The following is a 23,244-nucleotide window of genomic DNA, read 5'->3' as shown; positions in this document are numbered from 1 at the left end:
CACAAGTAACCTCAGCTGGAACAAACAAGCACTACAACTCAATGTCTTATTCCATAATTCAGACTGAAAAATGGATAAAATTCCCCCGTGTTATTTGACCCGGAAAGCGCCCAATAAAACCCCCGAAGTTTTCCAAACGGTCAGTGTGAGTCATGTGATATATCGCTTACAAAACACACCGGCGTATACAAGCCCCCAGGCGGGACTTACACGTTAGCACTACTATTGCGGCCAATGTATCACGGGTTGACGTCAAACGGATCATTTACCCCCCACTCACCCCCATCCCAATCCCAATCTTTACCTTTTGGGAACGGGGGTTTCTCGCCTGTCCATGGACCTTGGACCCAGCTCAAAACTGCTTTTCTCAAAAAAGAAAGTGTTACAAAACAAGTCGAAATGTTGCAATATGATCTGTTTTTAGAAATTAAATTGGGATTCCGAGGGCAGTTTTTAGTGTTTAGAATCTGGAGTCATACAGCGTATAATCCTAGTATTATTTTTAGCAGTGTCGCGAACTCGATGCAAAAATGCTTCAGACACTAAAGCTGTTTACCGCATATTATCGCCACATTACAATTACTTTTACTATTTTTTAAGTTAAATGTGATTGTGGTATGTCAGTGGTCGGCAAACTATTTTTGTCGCGGCCCAAAGAAACCTTTTGAGAGCTGTTAAATTCCCATTACGTGAAACTCAAGACCACATTTGGCACGTGGGCCGTTCCAAGCTGAGCCAATTTAAAAAATTCTAAGCCACATGTATTTTTGAAACTAAGTGCAATGAATGTACGGCTATCACGCGGCCGACAACTACATGAAAACACTAAACTATTCAAAAGTAACTCGCGGCCCACTAAAAATGGCTCTGCGGCCCACATTATGTTGTCATCTACTAAATTTGCACTTTAACTGTTCAGATCTCGGTAAACGCCGATTTTAAATCAACACCTGCTCGCCTTTGGGGCCCGTGAACTAGTTTTAGGGGATCCATGCATAATTTAAATATTAGTTTACATTTATAGAGTAATCAATTTTTTAAAGAAATCAGTTTAATTAAAAATAAAATTTTGTACCAACTGTATTTAGGTTTTGTACAGACTGGATTTAGACTAGATTTTACTTTCACATTTTTTGGACCGAAATCAACAGATTTATGAAATCTATTTCTATTGTGACGTCGTTTTTGAAATTATTGCCCACCGTGGTCCACGCGAAGTAAAAAAAACCTAGGGATCCACAGCAAAAAAGATTAAGGACCCCTGGCATAATTTGGAATGTTGGGCAGCGAGTTCGAATTGCACAACAGTTGCAGAAAGCTCGCGCAAACGGAAGGTCGCCTCGCTTCGCTGACGTTCAGGATCGCGCGCCTTGCAGCTCTGACGTCAAACGCCGCGCTCCGGCGACTGCAAAACAAATTCCAGTGGGCCTAGTTGGGCCAGCAAGACAGAAGCGCCCAAGTTATTATTAACCCGCTGCCCAGTCTAGCGTAAACGGGTTTTAAAACCACGAATACCGGACGAATAGTTTGCGAGTCCGTCCGGCCAAAAGGCACCTCCTCAAAATTTCGCTTCCGGCGAGCGACCGAGAGAGAACAAGCGAAAAAAAGAGTCTTTTTTGGGAGAATCGTTAGATGCGGCTGGAGATTGTTTGGTTTCCTCTTGCCGCCCGGGCCAGACGAGACTCGAGCGAGGCGTTTTAAGTTTTATAATCCTGTTTACGACTCTATGCGCGGCGCGGAAAATTTATCCCGCGCGCGCCGCAGACGCCAAGGCGGCGCCGCGGCCACATTGTTACACCACGTTAAGAAACGCGGCGCGCCTGTCGATTTTTGCGACTCCCATGCCCGAAGAAGGAACGGTTTCGGCTCCTAGTCGCACGCAAGGCGCTGGTGCAGCCCTAAGGGCCTGAACTTGGGTAAGGTAGTAAAAATACATTGTAACACATCGCCCAACACTTAAAATACACAGTCGCACATAGAGATACCGACACTGACATACACTTTTTAAATATTTGAATGATACTTACTATAACACAGGAAACGAGTGTCGGCTTGGTATGCCTGAAGAGCAGCCGAAGATCGTCGTTAACTATAGTGACGCAATCTGTCTGTAGGATATTAAATTCCTGCCCATAGCGCTGCAAAGCTTAAAAAAATGAATGCCAAGACAATTGAAGAAAGCGATTTTATACAAAGTTCGAATATGCAAAAACAAGCCTTGTAAAATCGTTGCTTAAGCCCTTACGCGCTTTGACCTAACAGAACGTTTAATTCCCCCGAGCGATTATAATTGCCGATGTTTACAAACATTGGTCTCCCACTGCCGCGATAAAGAGTTCGCTAAGCTGTGTTTAACTAAAAACCAACTTCGTGAAACCAGATTTCGTTGTGTTCAAACGCCAGAATCACACCTAGAATTTCTTTCTAAGCATTGCGTCTAGATATGGACCCTTTCAAAACTAGAAAAGGTTTCCACAAATATAGCTACGGCACCAGCTGCAGATGAAATGTAATTCATATTTGGTCGACATTAATTGCTTATTTATTTCCTACTTGACTTCAAGATAAGTTTTTATCTGTTAAAAATGTGATTAAAAAGCTTGGTGGCGCTTTTTTTGTGCAAATGGTTTCATTTTTCACTCTAGGTCTTAAACAGGCACACAGGCGTAAAAGCAGGCCTTGGGTATACTTTATGTATTTGGTCTAAAAGAGTATTGACCAGCTTGAAAAACAGTGCTGTAAGCTTACTTATCGGCCCTAGAAAACGTCCTCGATCGCGTTGGATGATTTCTTGTCAGCAAAATCTTTTCGCTTCCTTACGTGGCTGTGACGCGCGAATCGAAAATAACACAGGGTTACTCGGGTTCGCGTATAAATCGAGAAATGAGGGTCAGTCCGATGTACTATTATAAACTAACGAAGCAATACACACGTTCTCTTGGCTGAATACAAATAACCGGCTAAAATACCCTGTGTATTCTCTGTTTTTTTTAATGCCAGAAGCGGTGTGTCACTTTACCAGGAAAAAATGCTGTTTTTGGATGTCAAACTCGCAGCTGTGTAAGCAATATTTAAATTGTGTTTTCTTAACGTATTTCCTGAAAATAGGTTGGCCTTTTGTTTCACAAATCGAAATAGAAGTTACACAAAAGCGGTGGCCAATGCGAGGTAACGTTACCGATAATTAAGTTTTAGTGCTTTAATGATTGCCAAAAATATCCACGATTACCTTTCGTTCAATATTCCGCAAATTAAAATAGACGTTACGATAAAGTACTTTTTTTCGCTGCGGCAGTCTAATCTGTACAGTTTCTGCGTTTTAAATGACAAAAAACACAACAACCCGCAAACCGGTTCTACATTTAATAACCGACCGGAGATTACGAGTTGTTTCATTCTTCAAGAGCATAGCACGTACTTAACCACAGGTTAGCGCTAACGGGGAGCGCTCTAGGCCCAACTGGCCTTCCTGGCTCCAGCGGTCGGCCAAGGCGCCAATTGGAACGGCCGTTCCGGACGGAGGCGGCGGGCAGTGGCATCGGGCGATTATCTGAAGTGGACATCGACGGACATTCCTGTCCCGGCTTCTTTCCGTTCGTTTCTTGCTGTTGGGCTAGAAACGGCTATTGACCTCTGTGAATCTAGTTATGTTCGGCGATTATATACGGCTATACTGTGAGAGCGCCTGTATATACGCTGGAGGTTAAGAATGTTTGCTCGGCCCGCTTCTTGGAAAAGTTTAAAAGGGGAGTCGGCGGCCTTTTGAAAGCTCGATGCTTTCGGCACGCGCAAAATATTTAAGTACAAGGCCACTTCAAACGCTGCCATATAGTTTTTTTGCAAATCAACAGTTCGTAATGCGCCAGGGAGTCCCCTTTGCTGTTGGAATGCCTTAATGTGTGATTAAATGTCACTGAAAGCCTAAAAATATATGATAAATAGGATTTTATCCTTGTGTGCCAAAAAGCATACGGTTTAACGTCAAAAAGAAAATAGAAACAGCATTTTAATATATAGTGTGCAACATTATTGAGGTTTCGGTTAAACATAATAAAATACATTCTATCTTGTGTAAAAAAACATACGATTTCAGTCAAAAAAAAAATCAAAAGTTTTTTATCATTGTGTGCACAAAACATACTGTTTCGAGTGGTTAATCTTCGCAGTGCCGTTCGTTAGCAATTTAAAATACAACAGCGGTTTGTCATACGACAGACTATGGTGGCCGACGTCACCACTGAGGTTTAAAAACCTGTTTTTACGCAAAAGTCGACGCGACGCGATGGCCGCTGGCGATGTTTGCCGATTGGCTCCGAACAAAATGCGTTTTTCGCCGTTTTACTGACGTCATGCCCCAGGATAGAAGCATTGCATACATCAGGATTGCCTTGAAATTGACAATGCCGCCAACTAAGATCCCACGTCGGCAGCGATAGCGCTACAATTGTGTCTTACGTCGCATTCCAAAAATGCGCGCAAGCTCACGATACGATCTTATTTCGATTTTCGAAAAATTCGTTTCAACCCTGCATTTTTATATTCGTTGGTAATGGCAAGGCGCTTGTTTCACGCATGGCTACAGCAGCAGCAGACAATTTCTATCGTTCCCGATTTTCGGCATTTCTTACCGTTTTCCTGCGCGATTCCGAGCGCCAAACCGCAGGGGATCCTTTTTAGCGTGCGCGCCGGAATCATAACTTGGCGCGGACGATTGCGGCGTTCTAAATTCGGTAATTTGCCGTCACTTTGTCGGCATGTGCATCGAGCGTGAACCCCGAACCTCGCTCGAAAACTACTTAAGGCGCTTTTCGTTGCGTTGGTGGAGCCTCAAACTGAGTAGATTCTGTGCCGACTTAGCGCTGAGCAATTCGAGTGAAATGGAGAATTTCGACATGGAATACAACTCGGAATATTTCGATTTGTTCGAAGCGGTTGAAAGGTAATCAAGTAACGGCTGCGGCTTTTTGGGGCCTTTCTAAACTGCTAAAAAACTTTGCAGCCACTGATTTGTCAAATGCAAGATAGGTTAGACCAGGGGTTCTTTTTTGCACTTAGGATATATCTGGGTTCGCGCAGACAAGGGTCGGCATGATTTTTTACAGCTGGCGTCATAATTTGACGTCATGCGACAAAAAAATAAACCAGCTGCTTTTAATGCACATAATGTAAAATAGGATAGAGTTAAAAGCTATTTCTTCAATCAAATTATATTCGCCAAGCTATTTCTTCAATTAAAGTATATTCTTTTAAAAACTTACATTTTTTATTATACACTAAGATTTATATTTGGTTTTCATGACCCCTGAAACTAATCCACGCACCCCAAAGTTTTCATATACCGCAGTTTAATACCTCTGGGTTGGACTTTTTGTAAAGGAATAGGTGGTGGCACATTTTTATAGCACGTGCTTTAAATTTAACATAAACTTGAAGAGCAAATTTTCGTATTCAATTAAAAAAAATGCTAATGCCATTTTGGAAATAAAACTTTGAGAAATGAGTGATGGCTAATGCCATTTAAATAGCATTTATGTAGATTTAGAAAAATATTTCGAACCTACAGAAGGCTATAACAAACACTTTCTAAGTATACGCACATCCGATGGCAAGCAGGTGCATGTCCCCTGTGACCTGTTTTGATGTAGAGTAACTATTGTTGTAATTTGTGCTGAAGTTGCTTTTACGGTTTGAAGAACAATGAATGTATTTTATAAACTGACAATTGTCAAGTGGTCCGGTGAACAAACTTCAATCCACTACAGAGTTCAAACCGGTAGTCGACTGTTTTTTAAGAATTGTTGCGATATTTCGCACGCACCATTCACACTTCTACATTGTATCGCAGTGTGTCGTGCTTTGTCCTTTACTGTGTTTCAATCGTACCTTGAGACAAACAAGGTAGCCTGTACTTCGCTTTGCCACCCCAATTGTTATGACAGTGTGCAAATCAGATGAATCGGGGGTAATTTTCAGGAGATTGCGCGAAACCGGATGATAGCTGGGGGATGACTGATGAACGGTGGCCTTAAGACAAGACAACAATGCTCCCTTAGACCCACGTAACAAAGACGGACGGAGAAGTTCCGTTGTGACGCGCCAATGAAAGCGCATCTTTCAAACAGAAAAAAAACTTTTCGAGCCGGATCCAAGATCGATTAATTACCGTTTGCCCAAAGGACGTAAACAAGGAACCGCAAAAGCGGGACTTTTGTTGTTGTTTGCAACGTTGTTGATACGGCGTCATTGCAAAGCTGACAAGGACCTTGCTGGCGTACAGGGGTGCATGACTTGAGGCACGTAGAAGCAGCAAACGCCGGTCGCACCGGATTTTACTTGTTTCCGTTGTAGATGTATGGGTATAGGGGTTTTGACGTGACCCTTTTGCCTAATTAACAGCAGCATCATTGTAAACGGATGTAAACATCGTGTGCGCCCATACCGGTGTCTTTAGCTCTATTGGGCTGACGAGGATAAGATTGGTGCTTTTTGACTCTTTGAAGAGTTGGGTCGTGTATACGCTTGGTGTTTTCCCGTAAATACAACGTCACACATGTAGTATACAGGTGGTTGTCAAACTATACACCTTCCGACCGTGATTTAACTGTTTTTCGCGTTAGATTTTGCGCTGGGGGATTTATTTTCACAACCTGTACCACCATGGCTAAAATATCGATTGATGACCATTGGCCAAGAGAAATACTCAGAATGCCGGAACCGTTTTGAAAATTCGCGTAATCCTCTAACATCTGGTGTACATCCGCAGGATGTAGTCGTTATCCAAGCGAACGAGCCAAAATGATATTAAGTGGTCATTAAAAAAAGAATTAGGCTTCACGCTGCTACGAAGAAACTATTTCTCTCTGCGATATTTTATTATATGTGTTAAAACAAATTTAATTCATGTCATTTGAAGTTAAGCGCATCCCGAATGGTATAGAATCGATCATTTTAATTAAATTCCTCAAAGAAACCATTTTATAAGCGGAAGTGTTGTCTAGGCTTAAATGACGAGTTTTTAAGAATTGCAAGCGCACTTAATTTGAAGGATGACTAGGCTTCATAAAGTTGACCTGCCCCGGTTGGCAAGAGAACAAAAAATACATTATAGCCCATACACTCGGCCAAAGTCCTATTTTGTCCGTTCTAGGAGTGGAGACGAATGAAAACTGAAAAATGCAAGCACGCACTCTTTTCAGTACTACTTTTTTTTCAGTACTACTAGGTTGCGCCGCCATTGCCAATTACGATACGCAAGTCAATTTGGTCGTCGTCTTGTTTCCGCCAGCAATTCACTATATGAGAAAATCGTGTTGGGCTGTGAATAAGCACCCCTTCCAAGTAAATGGCGCGTTACGCGTCTCTGCTTAACGCTTTGGCAGTTCAGGGGGGTTAATTGAGTTATTTTACGCACGAAAAAGCCCCTAGCCGAGAAATTTGGGCGACGGAAACGAAGACTTGGCACGACCCGAGTTTTTTTTTGGTTATTCATTCGACCGCTTTATTTTGCGCCCGGGGATTTTGTCGCGGTTTTATTCTTGACTTCTTAACGCGGGTGCAAATATTCCATAAGCGGATTGTTTTCCGGTTGGAATTCCATTAAAGTGTGCTACTAAATCATAAAAGTAAAAGCGGTCTCTTTGAAACGAAATGTCTCATATATGCAATGGAATAGGCTAAACTGGTGACAGTTTTAAGAGAACAAATGCGAAGACAGTTGCGAAAAAGGCCTTTCGACACCCCTGTAATTTTCCGTGGCAATTTTAACCGCACCGCTCGTCGCGTCGTATACAGAGCAGCGAAAACGGATCCGAGCTTGTTTATCCGCGAAAGTCGGCGGCGAATTTCGCAAAAGAGAGAGCTCGGCAGCCGAGCGAGAGAACGCGAAAAGAAAGAAAGACAACCTGAAAACGTTGCGCGACAGGTTGTACTATTTACCGAGCAATAGAGGAAGAGAGAGGGCGAGAGAAAAAGAGAGAAAGGCGCGCAGCGGAGCGGAGCTAAACCGAGCCCAGCTAAATCAGGCTACGCACGGCTAAGGCACTTAGAGTTGACTTGAGCCTTGATAGAGTGAGAACCTTCTGCCAGATTTATTTTTCTATTCTGATCGGAGTTAGCTTCGAGTTTGTCCGCGACCTAATACGACTTTCGGCCGACGCGCCAGAGACTTTCACAGAAGCGCAAGCGAAAACAAAAAGCAAAATGGCGCCTAACGGAAAGCCAGCGTAAGTTTTGTCTTTTTTATGTGTATGGTATAAAAACTTACGCGAAATTGTTGGTGGTTTTAGACAAAAAATTGTTGTTAAATATGAAAGGTAAAGTTGAAAAAAAACTTTCAAGTTTCTGAATTTTGTTGAAGTAATACCCCAACTTGTAAATAATATTGCTCCTGTAATTAATTGTTATAAATGTAACTTTTTTTGTTAGAGCAAGTTGTGTCGTTAAAGGTTGTATTCAAATTTTGTTGCAACTTGTTATTTCAAGTGTGTGTTTGTTCAAAGTTGCTGTAGTTTTTATTCGTGTTTTTTAGTAGATCGATTACCTGGCGTCACTCAAAGAAATGCGACAATCAGTTAGCCCTGTAGTTTACTCGTTGTTGGTTACCGCAAATGAGCTTCGTAACCCCTACTAGCGTAAATGCGTGGTGATATTTCGAGCAACGTTGATCGACGTTGGGTACACATTGAACGGCTATTACCGTCGATCAAACCCTAATCCGGGCACTTCGCAGTCCAAAGCACCTGCCGCATTGCGCCGTTCACATAGTTATCGGCCAATTTTCCTCTTTGGATCTGGCCGCCGTATTGCGTCATGCCGGGCCGAAATTATGGGAAAAATCGCTCGGGCCTTTCATTAGCGCGCCGTAATTAAGTAATTGCCCAGCGCGGCGAGCTGGATTTCCTGACAGCGCCAGAAGAGGCCCCTGGGTGTGTCGGACGAAATAAACGCTCGGGCGAAACTTCGCGACCATCTGGCAATTGCAAATCTTCCCATTTTTTCCTTTTTTCTACACCGCTCTTTCTGCGCATGCGCGCCTATTCCGCGAAAGGTGCCCGAAGCTGATTGGTTCCGTGAAGTAGCGAATCGCCTTTTTTTGTTGGATTCCCGGCCAGGCCGACGCACGGACTGGGTCCCTGGCCACGCAAAATCCATATATGGCGCGTCCTCGAAGGCAGTATACATCAACGCACGTTCGAAATCGTGTCGCGAAATTTGCGAATTAGCGCGCGCCTCAATCAATCAAAGTGATATCGCTATCACGCCAATAAACCTTTTCGTCACCGATATGCAGTTACGCTATGTGATGGATACCGCTCGACACGTGAGACTTCAAAATTGTTCACTCTCGCGTTATTGTATGTGTACCGTGTTCTGCTAATTACCTAAAAATCAATGACGCGCAACTTTTACGCCCACTACGTAAAAGGAAGCACCTTCATTTTTCCGCGACCCCACAAGCTCGTTTCCGGGCGTTTTTCGAGATTTCTTTTGCCGCTTGATGCCTTTTTGTTTTTATCGAGTTTCGCTAACCCTTGCCTTTGCGCCCTTTTTCCAGGAGCTTCGTAATGCAACATCAGCGCTCGCCGCTGCACCCAGTTGTCGACATCCCACCACAGAAAGCCGACTCGAACATACGCGTCAAGAACGAGTGCATCCTTTTTTCACAGTCCATCATGAGCGGGTGAGTTCGCGAGTTATTAATTCTTTCAAAGACGTATTTTCCAATTTTGAATACGGCGTGTATTGTGCGGATAAACTTTTATACCAAAAAATTCGGCGTTGGCCAATTTTACAGTTGTCCTTCTGAGCTATACAAAAAGCAATTTCGTCGCGCTTCTTATCTCCTCACAAATTAACAAATTGAAATAACAACCTCACAGACAAATGAAAAGCCCGTATAGCGTTCTACTTACAAAATTCTTCCATATTTAATTTTGCGCCGCAATTAATTATTTATTTGGCGTTTTTTTTTTTAATATAAACTCCTCTGCTTTTTAATGCGGTTGAAGCCTTACCTGAACTAACATTTCATTCTCAAAAACTGATCCTGGTTTTACTCGGGTTTGTAAACATTCGCCTATGAACAGACGTTGGAACCCTACCAGCAACGTACCAGCGGTGGAACCGACCACAGCGGTCAACGACGGCCCCGAGCCACGCATTTTGTCCAAGAAGAGGCGCGATCTGATCAACGCCGAGATTCGGGAGCTTCAGAACCTCCTCCCACTCAAGAAGAGCGCCAGGGAGCGCCTCTCCTACCTCGGAATCCTCGCCCTTACGAATACCTTCATCCGCAAGGCGACCTTCTTCAAGAAAGGTTCGCTCGCTTTTTTGTTTATAGGCTGTTTGTAAATGCAATAGTTTTGTAAAACTATTTATTTTGTAAATGGCCGTTGTGCGTTGTTCGTATACACGGTCTGATATTAAAACTCGGCGGTCTTATAGCAAATAGTGAAAAACATGATTGGATTTTGCGGGATTTTTTTTTTATACAAAGTAAACTTTTATTTAACCTTAGCATTTTTTTCAACAGCTGTAATTCCTCGTGTTACTGGGGTTCACCCAACCTTCGAGGCAAACAAAATTTATTTCACATTACTTGGTATTTTTGTTCTATAGTATTTTTGTCCTAACAATTACTTGTCTACGGAGGCTTGCCTAACATACGAAAAAAAATATTGTTTGGCAAAAAAATATCTCCGCACTTACATAAAAATTCGTTCGTTTCAATTACTTTGCTATATTTGTTCTGTAACTTTAATTTGGCCAAGTCATATCCAGTGGGATCGGTTTGAACGAGCTCCTGCACTCGAACGCTATTTTTTAATTGTTCTCTTAAAACGAACTACTCTATTGTCAAAAAAAATCGTGTCCGACGCGCGCAAATAATGTGAGCCTTTGTTTGCCTGGACAATAAAGTCCCAATTAAGCCCTTAAAAATTATAAAAAATTCAATTCGATTTCATAAATAAAACTCTACGGAGCGAATAAGCGTTTTGTTTGTAATTGCGCTTTTAATTGTAATCTCCCGGCATGCGCTGGTCGATTTAAATGTGTACGGCAAACAAAGGAATTCTCGAGATGACTCAAAATTGCCATTATGCACTTCAGGGGCCCCACTTGGCCGCGACCTTAGGACAATTTCGCCGCCAATTTAGCTTCGTAGCGCATTCGAGTCTATTTGACGAAAAATCGCCTGTTTACGTTCCGAGCGAGCGACGTCGTAATGCCTTTATAATGGGCGCGTTTATGGCAATTTTCGCCCCTCTACTCCACTCGGGCGCGCGCCTTTCTCCCCACCCCCTTCCCCACTCGCTTTCTGAAAAAAAGTCCAGCAACAAAACAACAACAACAAAAACAATCCCGCTTTATTGACGAGTGACAGCGGCTGCATCGCGCTAACGAGCCGAGCTGTCAGTATAACGAGTCGAAAACAATGGCGAACGCGGCACCTGCTGACTGCTGCTGCACATCCTCGACAGCCGCCATTGACGCGCTACAATACACAGGATGCGCATGACGCCAAAACTCCCGCGCCCGTGCCTCCATTGTCCGGTTGCGGGGAAACCGACCGACCTGCGTGTCTTCGCGTCTTGAGCGCAGAAATCTCAACGTCCGTCGATTCTCTTTGCAGAATGCCTGAGCTGTGACGCATCGATGAGCTGCGCTCTCGTGCCGGAGTTTTCCTCGTCCCTTTGCGGCTTCCTCCTGGTCTTCAATCGCGAAGGCAAGATCCTATACTCGTCCGACAACATCCTCGACTACCTCGGCAACACAGTGGTGAGTTTCGCCGGATTTTTGCCTCCTAAACCCCGCAGACGCCCGGCTAAATTTCCGAATCTCGTTTTTTAAGGTCGAGCTGGCCAGCCAGGGAGACAGTATCTACGACTTCGTGGACAAGGAGGACCACGACCAGATACGGGCGCAGCTGGACGTGGCGCCCCATGACGACCACGGCGAGGCCAGGAAGCTGTCCTTCTACTGCAGAATGGCTACTTCGCGCTACATGAAGACACAAATGAGATCATGGAAGAACAAGGTATACGCAAATTCAGTCTAATAATAAAAATATTGAAATGTAGCTTTCAAGAAAAAAATCCTTTTTAATAATCTAGAAATCTTAAAAGCCGATGTAGTAAAGTGCGCTCTACATAAAACACTTTTGAAAAAATTCAAACTTGTTTTGCTTTAAAATATAACCGACCAAATTGAGTACATAATTTTCCCACGCCAGTGTAGTAAATTGCGCTGTACATAAAAGGCATTCTTCAAAATGCAAACTGGTTTTGCTTCAAAAATCTAACCGACCAATCGCGCGCCGCAGATTGTCCACGTGACCGGACGCTACCACAGGCCTGAGATGAGCAGCGACTGGTCGGACACCGTTTTCTTTGCCGTTTGCACACCGATCGAATCCAAGCCGGTGACCGACGTGCGTCATCATCCTAGCCCGAGGGCCACCGAATTCAAGGCGGTCCATGGACCCGACATGAAGTTCCTCGAGGTAAGTTTTCTATTTAAACTGATTAAACTACTGTTTCTTAATTGTTGAGTGTTTTCGGGTTAATTTGAAATGTGGTGCATGATTTTTAACTTTAAATTAAGATTCACATTTAGGAAGTTTGAATGTGGTTTTAGCTCGGAATTGTAGCTGGAAAGGAAATGACTTGATTGGTTCAAAAATCAAATTTTAACTCTCTTTTTCTTTCGATAACTCCATCTTTTCGTTTTTTACTCTCTTTCGTTGTTTTTAATTCTCTCTTTTTTCTTCAAGGTCCCCAACACAGTTCAGACCCTGCTCGGCTACGAGCCCGAAGAACTGGAGAACACCAGCTGGTACGAGTGGGTTTACCCCGAGGACCTGGCCCAAGCGCGCCAGCAGCACCTCAAATTCGGTGAGCCCCCACCTTTGCTTTATTTTCCACGCGCCCTGACCCAAAGCACGCACGCAGGATGCTCAAAATTCGAGTTCGACTGAAAAGCGGATGTAAACAGAGCGCGAAATTTCCAGCGTCCGATAGACAATGCGTATTGCTGACACGAGCAGTACTGGAAACGCGGATGGCACCCCGGACGTTGTGGCGTAATTAAATTGCAATCACCCGCTGTAGCTTCCTAGCTTTATGTTTACCGTTTACAAGTACGCTACTCTCGGCTAACCATTCGCCTTTTGTTTGTGCTCAGTGAAAGAAGACGGCTCGGCGTTCGCCTGCGTTCTGCGTATGGTCAAGAAAGACGGCTCCCTAGTTTGGGTTGACGTCACCGCCGAAAAGTCCCAGGAGAGCATCAGCAGCTCCTTCATCTGCAACTACATCGTCATCGAGTGAGTACACGTTTGGCCGCCATTTTGTGTCTCAGCAATCTCATTGAAACGCAATTAGGGCAGCACACTGGTAGCTATCGGGAGGGTTAACCAACATAATTCAGGATAATGAAAAATTAGATAAGTATTCAACAAAACGTAATAAGAATATCAATACACCCATACAGAAGTAGGTACCATTTTAAACGTTTCGAATAACTCTTTTTTTTGTACAAAATGATGCTAGAACTCAAGGTTGCGAACGTAATGCTTATAAATAAGAAAGCCTAATTAAAAAACGGTCAAACCACTTAAAGTTTTCAACTCAAAATAAAGAAATCAAATGTTTGAACTAAAAAAAGTAAAAGTCGCATTCAAAATAATTTTGCAATTTTACACTTTATATCCCAAATAAAAAACAACTTCATCTTTGTTTCAGTGAGGAGGACGTGCCTTACTTTCGCATCCACCACAACCTGCTTCCCTTCCCGGAGCACTACACCGAGCACCAGCGCCAGTACCTGGCCTACCGCTCAACGCTCCTGAGCGGCGCGCTCAACACTGACGTCAACTCGGTCAGCACGTCACCGATGACGTCACCGACCGGCGTGGTGCACCCAGAAGCGGCCGGCCACTACATGCCGCACGTGTACGCCGACAGCATGGACGCCAAGTCGATCCTGCGTCGCGAGATCATGAAGCGCAAAATCAGCTCGGTCGACGGATCTGTAGGTCCTTACGGCGCGGCAGCCGGCGGGGGAGAGATGTTCGCAGTCCCGCCAAATAAGATGCTGATCCGAGCTGCGTCCGACATCTCCTACCCGACCGCAACGGCCTACCATTCGCCGTTGCAGCACTCGGCCTCTTACCCAGAAGCGGCGGCTGCTTCTTACCATCACCCGCACGTCTTCTACCGACACAGCTTCGGGCCCGAGGAGTCCTTCATGTCGCAACTGCACGGCGCCGGAGCAGCCGCGGCCGCCCAGGGCTACCTGTACGAAGGCGGCTACACGACCCTGGCTCCAGTGCGCCCCGACACCCTCACCCTGCGCCAGACGTCGGACCGCTCGCCCGTCACGTCCGCGTCGCCCGTCAACGGCCACTCCAACCAGCTGAACCAGAACAACAACGTGGCCGCTGTATCCTACCAGCAGCAGCAACAACAGAGTAGCTACTACGTGAGCTCGCAGTACTCTCCCCAAGGGGCCGACTACTACCCCAACAACGTGTCGCCGTGCAGCCAGCCCGCCCAGTCGTCCCCACGTCGCTCTCCCCACTCGCCCCTCAATCTGCAGATGTCGCAGCCGAGGAGCCCCAAGCGCGTCTCGACCGTAGCGCGACCCTCCGTCGACGGGCTCTTCCGCGACGTGAGTGACATCATCGACAGTGACGTGGCGCACAGCAGCGCCGCCGCGTCCTCCTGCGCCAGCATGACGTCATGCGCACGCTCGATGCAGTCCTGCTCGGCGGGCTATGACGTGAACACCTCGTGCCAGCAGCAGCAGAGGCAGTGGCGCTACTCCAGCAGCCGCCAGTCCTCTTCTCCCTACGGGAGCCAGTGCGGCTCCGAGATGGGAGTCAAGGAGGAGCCGCACCGCTCCCCGCTCCAGTGCGGAGTCGTGTCCCCGCAGCAGCAGCAGCAGTTTAGTCCCAGCCACTCCTGCTCCGGAGGATCTAACTACGATCCTTCCTCTCCGCCTACATGTTCTCCGGACTTCTCCAGCCACCAGCAGCAGCAACAGATCTACTCTCCCTCCTCCTACGTGTCGGAGGGGAGCCACCAGATGCAGCAGCACCACCAGCAGATGCAGCAGCAGCAGGAGAAGCCCTACCAAGTCCAATACTCCATCTCCCCCGCCCACCCTTCAGCCATGCAGCAGTACCAAGCCGCTGCCGCCGCCTTTTACGCGGCCACCCAGGGGTCGCAGCAGCGCGGTGACGTCATGATCGAAGGGGGCCAGGAGTGGATGAGGAAGTACGGAAACATGAGCGCCACCGTAAGTCCACTGCCTTCTCTCCTTAACGTTGTGGAATGCGTTTCATTATCCCTATTTTTATAGCTTATCTTCAGAGTTAAGTTACTACATTGACAACATTTTCAAACTCGGCTAATGTTTAGGTTAACACTTGTAAAAGTATTTTAGTTTTGTGTGGATAGAAATATAACTAATTTTTTCTTTTTTTATTCGCAGGAAATGCTCTTTTGCGAGTCGGAGACCTCACCCTATCTTGCTTGATCTACGGAGCCCCCCGTCAACTGACGCCCTTGCCCGGCGACGACCGACGGGTCCAGCCCTCGTGCCAAGAATCGTAACCAGTCGGTTACGGCAATTATTTGTTCTCCTACACTAGGAGATGTACCATAAACGAAAAATCAAGCTTTATTCCCTTCACTGTTTGCGCGCGAGACGCCGCAGCCCACGTCGGCAACAGTCTCTAGTCGAAAAGGAGGCTCGACTGGGCAGCGGCGACCGCGCGCATTCAGCCAGCAGCTACTTGTACCTTGCGCATGCTTAGTCTTGCTTCCGTTCTTCATTTCGGCGCTTGCCGCTCGCGTCGGCCCTTTTGAAGGCAGCCGGGCGAGGGGCGGCGCAAATCGCCACGCACTAACGATTTTCCGCAACTAACACCATTTCCGCATTGTGTGACGTCACTAACCGCTGAGGCTGCCCCCTGCGCGCGGCGCGGCGATGCCCCCTGCTTTTAAAACAGGGGCAAGCCCACCGCGCCCTCGCTTCGGTAATGATAGCGACAGGGGTCCGCCACACGCGGTTACTATTCGACGCGGTAGGGCGCCGCCAAGCGGCCATGGTAATGTGGCCGGCAGGTGGCGCCCCTTCGCAACCGGAAGTGACGTTCGCGCGCGCGTTATCGTCATGTTATCGGGATCCGAGTGATGGTCGACTTCTGAAGCCACGAACGAATTGTAGACTCAAGCGAAATAAGCGACACCGTGCAATGTTAAATAAACCTCCACCCCCCTAAATTCACAACCCCCTAGTCATACCAAACCCCTCAAAAACACCCACACGTTCACCGACGTCATCTTGGCACCAAGCTATACCACACGATCGTATACGATAGGGCTCGAGCGAAGCGCGAAGCTTTCAGCACAGCACAACTTTCTGTAAGCGGCCGGATAATTCCAGCTATGTCCGGTCGCCACCATTTTGTTTTTTCCACTGCCCGCGCAATGAACGAACGCCGCAATTTTTCTAGCATTTTTTTATCCAACGACTACTTCTCTCGCCTTTTAGGAAATGTTAGCAACTATATACAAAAATATATATATATATATATATAAATACGTACGTGAAAAGATGAAAAAATACAAGTCGCCCTGTACGCAATAAAATGTTAAACACTATCGATTTTATCGTGAAATCCGCGTTTATTTAACCCTGTGTTTTACAATATGTAATGTTTTCGCTATAATACGACTACTAGTGCCTTTACCGTTTTGCGCAGTTCCCTTGCGACAATGAAATCGCGAGTGGAAAACGCGACATTCGTGTCGCGCGACAAAAGAGTTGCAATTTGCCAAAAAAAAAACATACCGCTTCGAATCGCCCCTTGTGTACTTATGTTTTCGCGTAGAAAAAAGAAGCACCGCCATAGGCCGTCGCCGAAACTGTACCTTTTCGCTGCTGTTTCAAGAGCGCGAGGCAAAAAATCCTGCATCGACCCAAAACACCGCACTCCTCGCGAGATAAAAGTCGTGACAAGCTCGCGCTAAATCCATTTCGGTGCCTAGCTCGCTTGTCACGCGATGCCCTCTGGCGCTCTACGTCACAAAGCTGCGGCTCGGCGGCGGTTCGCTTTTCTCTCGCAAAAACGAGAGAGGCGTTAAAAGAGAAAAGGCGCGCGTTTAACCGAGAGAGAGAGAAAGAGAGAACCCGGTTCTTCTTGATTTGATCGGAATGCCTTCGCGTTTTTTTTCTTCTTTTTCAAGTTAAAGCGCCATTTCCACAGAATTACCTCACCCGCCAATTTTTAGCAAACCGTTTTTCGCGTCTCGCCCTCCAGCCATTTGCGTCCATTCGAGCGCGACGATGCACCTCCACGTCGACGAAAGTAATATTTTCCAACCAGCGATAGTTCAGTTTCGCTTTTACCTCGAAAACAACAACATCGATATATTGGAAATTAGGAATTTCTCCTTGAATTTATTTTTCATTTGGCCAAACTATTTTTAGTAAGATAGTTCGGCCCTGCATTTTATATTATTTTCGATTATTATTTCATCACCCCACACACCCAGCACGTTCGTTTCAAAAGATCTGCTTGAGAGAGAAAAAAATATTTTTATTTCATTTGATTTGAAAAAAAAACCTGCATGACAACTTTAAGTTGGTTTCAATGATACAAGAGAATGACACCGAGAAAGATCGACATCATTTTGATCCCGATTGCATGGCTTTGACGTGTGTACTTTTCGTTTCGTACTCATTTTGTTTTATTCGTCCGAATACGCGCCGCTTCCGGGGTTCGGTAAAGCCAGCGAACCGTTTCCGGGCTGCTGCGTACTCAGTCGGTCGAAACCGGGGTCAACGAAGCGTGTCGCGTTGTGCGCTCTAGCTCCGGGAAGGTAAGTTCTCGAGCTGAGTCGATCGCGCGCGCCCCCAAAATCCCCGCGGCCAACTGTGACGTAGACAGACTGAGCGGCCCCGAACTGAAAAAAACAACTCGTCTTTTCGGTCGAACCGGCTCCGGGCGTAGGCGCGCCACGTTTTTCCGTTTTATTTTTGTTCCAAATGCGTTGGTAATAACGTGTGTAAATAATAGCAAACCCTGGTAATAAGAGTTTGTTGTTGTGTTGTTTTGTTTCGCCTATTTTACCTTGTTCATTTTTGTCGTTTTTAATTTTTCCCGCCCTGCTGTGCGCGTGTCAAACTGCTGTACATTTATTACACTTTCCCGTATCCCCTGTTTCCAGTTTTCGCCGAAAGCCTTTTGCACACGGCACGCCGCAGCCAACCCGCCCCTGTTTGTTTTGCGCCCGCGACCCTTTGTTGGGTTGTAACGCGTCGTTGAACCTTGACAGATAGATATGACAGTGCCTTATACAACTGCTGTACAGCGATGTCCAGGCCTCCAATGCGTTTATTGTTTGTAGATGATTTTTTTCTCGCATGCATACGCGTGTTTGTGTGTATTTTCGACTGTGTATATGTAGAATCGCCTTGCTCTTTTTTCCATTGTCACCAAGGTGTATAAAACTACTACAGAACCTTCGGGCGTCCCTGCGTTTTTGCTGAACTAGATTTACCAAGTGAAATCGATGCCATATCGCGCTCCCCGTGAGCATGTAACAGAAGGCGCAATTTTTTCGCGTGACTTTCTTCGTACTAAATGATTCGCCCTTTTTCTTCGTTGCAAATAGCATTATAGAAGTGTAAATTATTATTCGTCGTTTATTTATTTGGGCGTCTTCACCGAGTTTTAGTTTATTTTTTGTTTCTTTATCTTGCTTGTGTACAGGCCATCGATGTTTGTGACGTTTTCTCGACCAACCGCCATTCTATTCTCAATAAACGCTTCATAAAAAAGAATTTCTGCGAAAAAAAGGATTAGTCAGTTTAGATCACTTTATTTAACTTAAGTAAAACGATTTTCGAATGAAATTATTTAGAGATCACCATTTAACAAATTAAGTATAACAATTGTTGTTAAGTAAGTTAAGTTGTATAGAAATTAAACAGCGATATTATATGTTAAATATTAAAATAACAGGTTTTGTTAGCCTAATTGCCCGTTTTCAGGCCCCCTTAGAAAAAAACATAAAAAACAGGAATTCACAGCTTCAATTCCTGGCCAATCGTGGCGGGTCAATACAATTTTAAGAATTCAAAGCGCTACTGAGAAATACGTTTCGTGGCAGGCCAGGATTTTGATTGACGAGAAGGAGATGATTTGGAAGTGTTTCTTTTTGGTTCTGTAGAGCATCTGGGGGACTCTGGGACCGCGTCCAGGACACGCTTCGGGGGTAATGCAGGGGTCAGGAATTACGCTGGTGATATTTGGCAGTTTGCGCCTGTATGCAAAACAGAGCGATCGTGCAGCGCCCAAAAATGTAGGTTATATATGCGCATATTGTGTCAGTTTGGGAATGTCATTAGGCTGGCCCCTGGATCCCGAGTCATAAAAACTTGAAAAAATTGGCAAGAGACACAAGGTTATAACTGATGGACATCGCTGCATATAGTGTACAACCAACTGACGGAAAAAGTAAAAAAGAGTATCTTAAGACTTAAATCACACCACGACAACGTATTGTTTAAAGGTTGTTACCCTTTGTCCATTTGTAAATAAGGAAAAATATCACAATCGAATTCAAAGAATTGAATTCGATTTTTTATAAATTAAATATCCATAGTTAAATACCAGGAAAGTTTGAGTCTAACAAAACGAAAAGTGTCTTAATAAAACAAACAACCACCAAACATTCCTACACAACCTAAAAGGTAAAAATCCATTGAAGCTTTCGGGCCATTTTTTGTACATTTTTGTTCTAAGGAAAGGAGTTGCTATCTTAATTTGGAAGTTCCAGTCCCACTGAAGGGCAAATTCAGCGGCCATATTCTTCAATTTAAAATACATTGTTGTTCTATGCTACAGCCCATTTAGCAAGAAAGCATCATTTTAGTGGACTTTTATTCAAATAAATCTCTACCCGTCAACACTAAAGAGAACTCCGAACGGGCGTTGAAAAAGAAGGATGTACTTCATAAAATGCCAATCTGGACGTCACTCGTCTTTGTAATAACAGCCACACAAAACTCGTATCGCTCGACGGAAATGCGCTTCATTTGCATACAACGTCCCTCCTGCGCCTCCACACAGGTGAAGGCAAGAGTAAGCCCGCGAGCGATTAACGTGGATTTTCCCATTTCCCGTTTTCACCGAGTTGCAGATATTATTACCTTGAAATTGTAAACCGCTTTAAAGTTCAAATCATCGCAGATCCGATGGCTTTCTGAAGCAAACACCAACGACGCTTATAGTGTTTAGGTTAATCGGCGCCTTATCGGCTTAAATCGTCGCATACAGCGCGCGGTGTGTTATGTTGACCAAAAATGGTGCGCGAACGGTGACAGTCGGGTTAAATATTTGTCATCATAAAATGATGAATTTGTTTCGTGCATAACACGCCGCGGCATAATTGGAAAACTAATCTTGAAATGGCGATAGGCGCCCGTGTAAAATTTATTAAAGCAGCGGTTAAAATATAAATATTCAGTTCGATGATTCTTGCGGGATTCAGAACTGCTGAACCAGAAGAAGCAAGAAGCAATTTAATTTTTTAATATCCGTTTAGAATCCAGCTTAAGGTAAAATCAACTTCTCAGCAAATCATGCCGGGTTTAACGTCAACACTCTTTTTACCTTCACAAAACCAAATCCCTCAGTTATTCATCAAGGATCAGCAATTGTATTCCCGATTGCGGTTCGCTGCACGTCAAAAAGTCGCGAGTTGGCACTGGGAACAGAACGAAATCCGAGCCCAGTCCAAATAAACAGTCGCGTCTACTATTTGCTCAAGGGCAGCGGGCAAGGTCAAACGGGGGGCGGTCGCGTTTGCGCGGGACCCGGGTGCCATGACAATCGCCGCCCAACCGACTCGGGGCTGTTTTGTGCGCAAACACGGCTCCACTAAAGCGCCGTGGGTGCGAAGTGCAGTGCTGACTGCCGTGGGGAAGCAGAAACCTGACCACGATGACTTGGCGAAGTTGTGCGCTGCGGCTGTGATCGATACTCGCCATTGTTGTCGGTGACAAGGAAAGACCAGCCCGTGCGAATTGCGACGACTACAAGAGAAGCGAAACTTTGGGCTGAAAAGGAACCTGCGTTAGATCTGTGTTGGTTTAATTTTAGAACGGCCAAGTCGCCATTCTTTGCCGCGCGTCAAAATGCACACGCTTTGTAGGAAAGTAGCTCGGTAAAAGGGTTTAAAAACGTTAGAAAGTTGCTGAATCAGTCACTCCGGCTCTTTAAGTTTTGTTACGGTTTTATATCAGGGTTACGAAATTCATGTCATCCTCACAAAGGACACAAGTTTTATATGACATTAGCTTACAATTTCGCATACATGAAAAAACTTTGGGGACATCGAAAAACAGCACCACATTTTACATAAAAATTTCGCACGAAGCACAAAAAAGTCTACATTGCTTTTGCCTTATAATCAGAATTTTCTTTGAATAACTTATGTATTTACTTTGTTCTGTTGAGAATACGTAGCACCTTCTGTGTTTGCCAAGCGGACAGTATAAAAATGTGGTGGACCTATGATATTGCCAATATTGGACCAGCCTTAACTATAGATAATATTCATGCAAAAAATGGTTTCAGATAGTCCACACAGCGCTAGGCTATTGACATCCAAAAGGGGACAAAAATACACGGCGCCTTTGTCCCGAAAAGTTCCCTTAAAATGGGCAAAACAAAGTACTAAATTGAAAAAAAACGAGTCTTTACATTTAGGTTGTTAAAATTAGCAAAAATCTAGTTTGTGTGACAATGACCTCGTGCCCCACTCCAAACCCGCCCTTGCGAAGTACCGGTGTTATCGGCATATCTTAAAACCCGCGCTTAACTATTCCTAAGAAGCGTTGGAAATTTTGGCTAAAATCAAATGCTCGCACTGTTAACAAGGGGAAATCCTTTCCTTGGGCTGAAAGAGCCTTGCCAGGTCGCGCACTTTGAAACAAGAAGCAAAGAACCACCGAGCAGCCAAACCTACACAAAAATGCCTTCCCTTCGTGCGAAAAACACCCTGTTTAGGAAGCCAAGGGCAAACGACGCCGAAAATATCACCGACGCACATTGGTCCAGGTTTAGATCGGGCGATTATAATTTTACGCTGTCGCCATAAAAAGATGCGTCAAAGAGTAGACACTAGACAGGCGCCGTGGTGTAAAGCGGCTTTTAAAAATGCAAGACACGCCGAGGAATAAAACGTCGTATTTTGGGCCTAAAACGACGTCACTATGCTCCGGTTCGAAAATACGCGCTTCTGCGAAAACCAGTCTGCCACCGGGCCAAGTCCAAGATTAATTGCGGACGGTTTTCGGGAAACGCTAATGACCGCACCGTGACTTTGCAATTTGCAGCCAGTAGGCTAACCTAGCTATGGCGCAATGAGTCTCCGCTCCATACGTTTGCAGGCGGAAGTGTTCTCAGATTCCGTGGGTTTCGTATGAAGTCATTCGACCCATGCAGCTTTGTCAAGTCAATCTGCCAAGATAAAAACATCCTGGGTTGCATGTAAGGCATAGCGTATAATTCACTTTGCTAATGCGCAGTTGGGATGCGACTTTTGGTCAGTGGCATTAGCCTATGCGGAAGACGATTTGCGTGCGACGCAATGGCGGTGTTGTAAAAAAGTCATTTTGAAATGACTAAAATGCCAGTGAAGTCATTCGTAAAATACCTAAAGTTCAAGTCAAGTATTTTTGAATAAATAACAAGTCAAGTCCTTGTCCAAGTCATCGGTTGCCCAAGTCAAGTCATAGTTAGACGAAGTCAACTTCAAGTCAATTCCTTATAACAAAAACTGGCAAACTACTCCGATTATGAGCAATAACCCCAGTAAAAAATAACATAAACGCAACATATAGCAAGCAAGTTGTTTTTATGCAAAGATTAGGACAAATGACCCAATTCTATAAATAAGTGTTAATGAAAACAATTTATTTTAACCCAAGTAATTTGTCCAAACGACCTAAGTCAAGTCAAGTCATTTAAAAACAGTGATTAAAGTCAAGTTATTAACATCGGTCATTACAACACTGGGCAATGGTCCCGGCAAACAACCAAACAGCAACATTACTGCATATACATGTTTGGTTTGAGCACCTGGTCGTCTATTTATAAACTCACCGGTCTATTCACGCCATAAAATCGCATTTGACAATCGCGCCCCGTTTTGAAACGTTACCTAA

General features: G+C 44.9%; 1 protein-coding gene across 1 annotated transcript; it reads left to right on the top strand.

The window, feature by feature from the left end:
* Positions 1 to 8,057: 8,057 nt before the first annotated feature.
* Positions 8,058 to 16,564, top strand: LOC146139566 (uncharacterized). Its single transcript, XM_083392037.1, has 10 exons — positions 8,058 to 8,222; positions 9,554 to 9,679; positions 10,086 to 10,315; positions 11,633 to 11,778; positions 11,852 to 12,037; positions 12,323 to 12,502; positions 12,773 to 12,893; positions 13,183 to 13,321; positions 13,740 to 15,297; positions 15,493 to 16,564. Exons 1-10 carry the CDS (start codon positions 8,200 to 8,202, stop codon positions 15,535 to 15,537), a joined length of 2,754 nt encoding a protein of 917 aa, XP_083248163.1. The 5' UTR covers positions 8,058 to 8,199; the 3' UTR covers positions 15,538 to 16,564.
* The last annotated feature ends 6,680 nt before the right edge of the window (positions 16,565 to 23,244 follow it).

The sequence above is a fragment of the Ascidiella aspersa genome, chromosome 6, assembly GCF_963924565.1.
Source record: "Ascidiella aspersa chromosome 6, kaAscAspe10.2, whole genome shotgun sequence".
Classification (NCBI taxonomy): Eukaryota; Metazoa; Chordata; class Ascidiacea; order Phlebobranchia; family Ascidiidae; genus Ascidiella; species Ascidiella aspersa.
Note: the sequence above shows the minus strand (reverse complement) of the source record. Positions and strands in the feature narration are given on the sequence as shown.

Coding starts and splice junctions, on each gene's coding strand:
- LOC146139566 (XM_083392037.1), top strand. CDS start 8,200: ATGGCGCCTAACGGAAAGCCAGC. Junction 9,680..10,085: donor TCACAGTCCATCATGAGCGG/GTGAGTTCGCGA, acceptor GCCTATGAACAG/ACGTTGGAACCCTACCAGCA. Junction 15,298..15,492: donor ACGGAAACATGAGCGCCACC/GTAAGTCCACTG, acceptor TTTTATTCGCAG/GAAATGCTCTTTTGCGAGTC.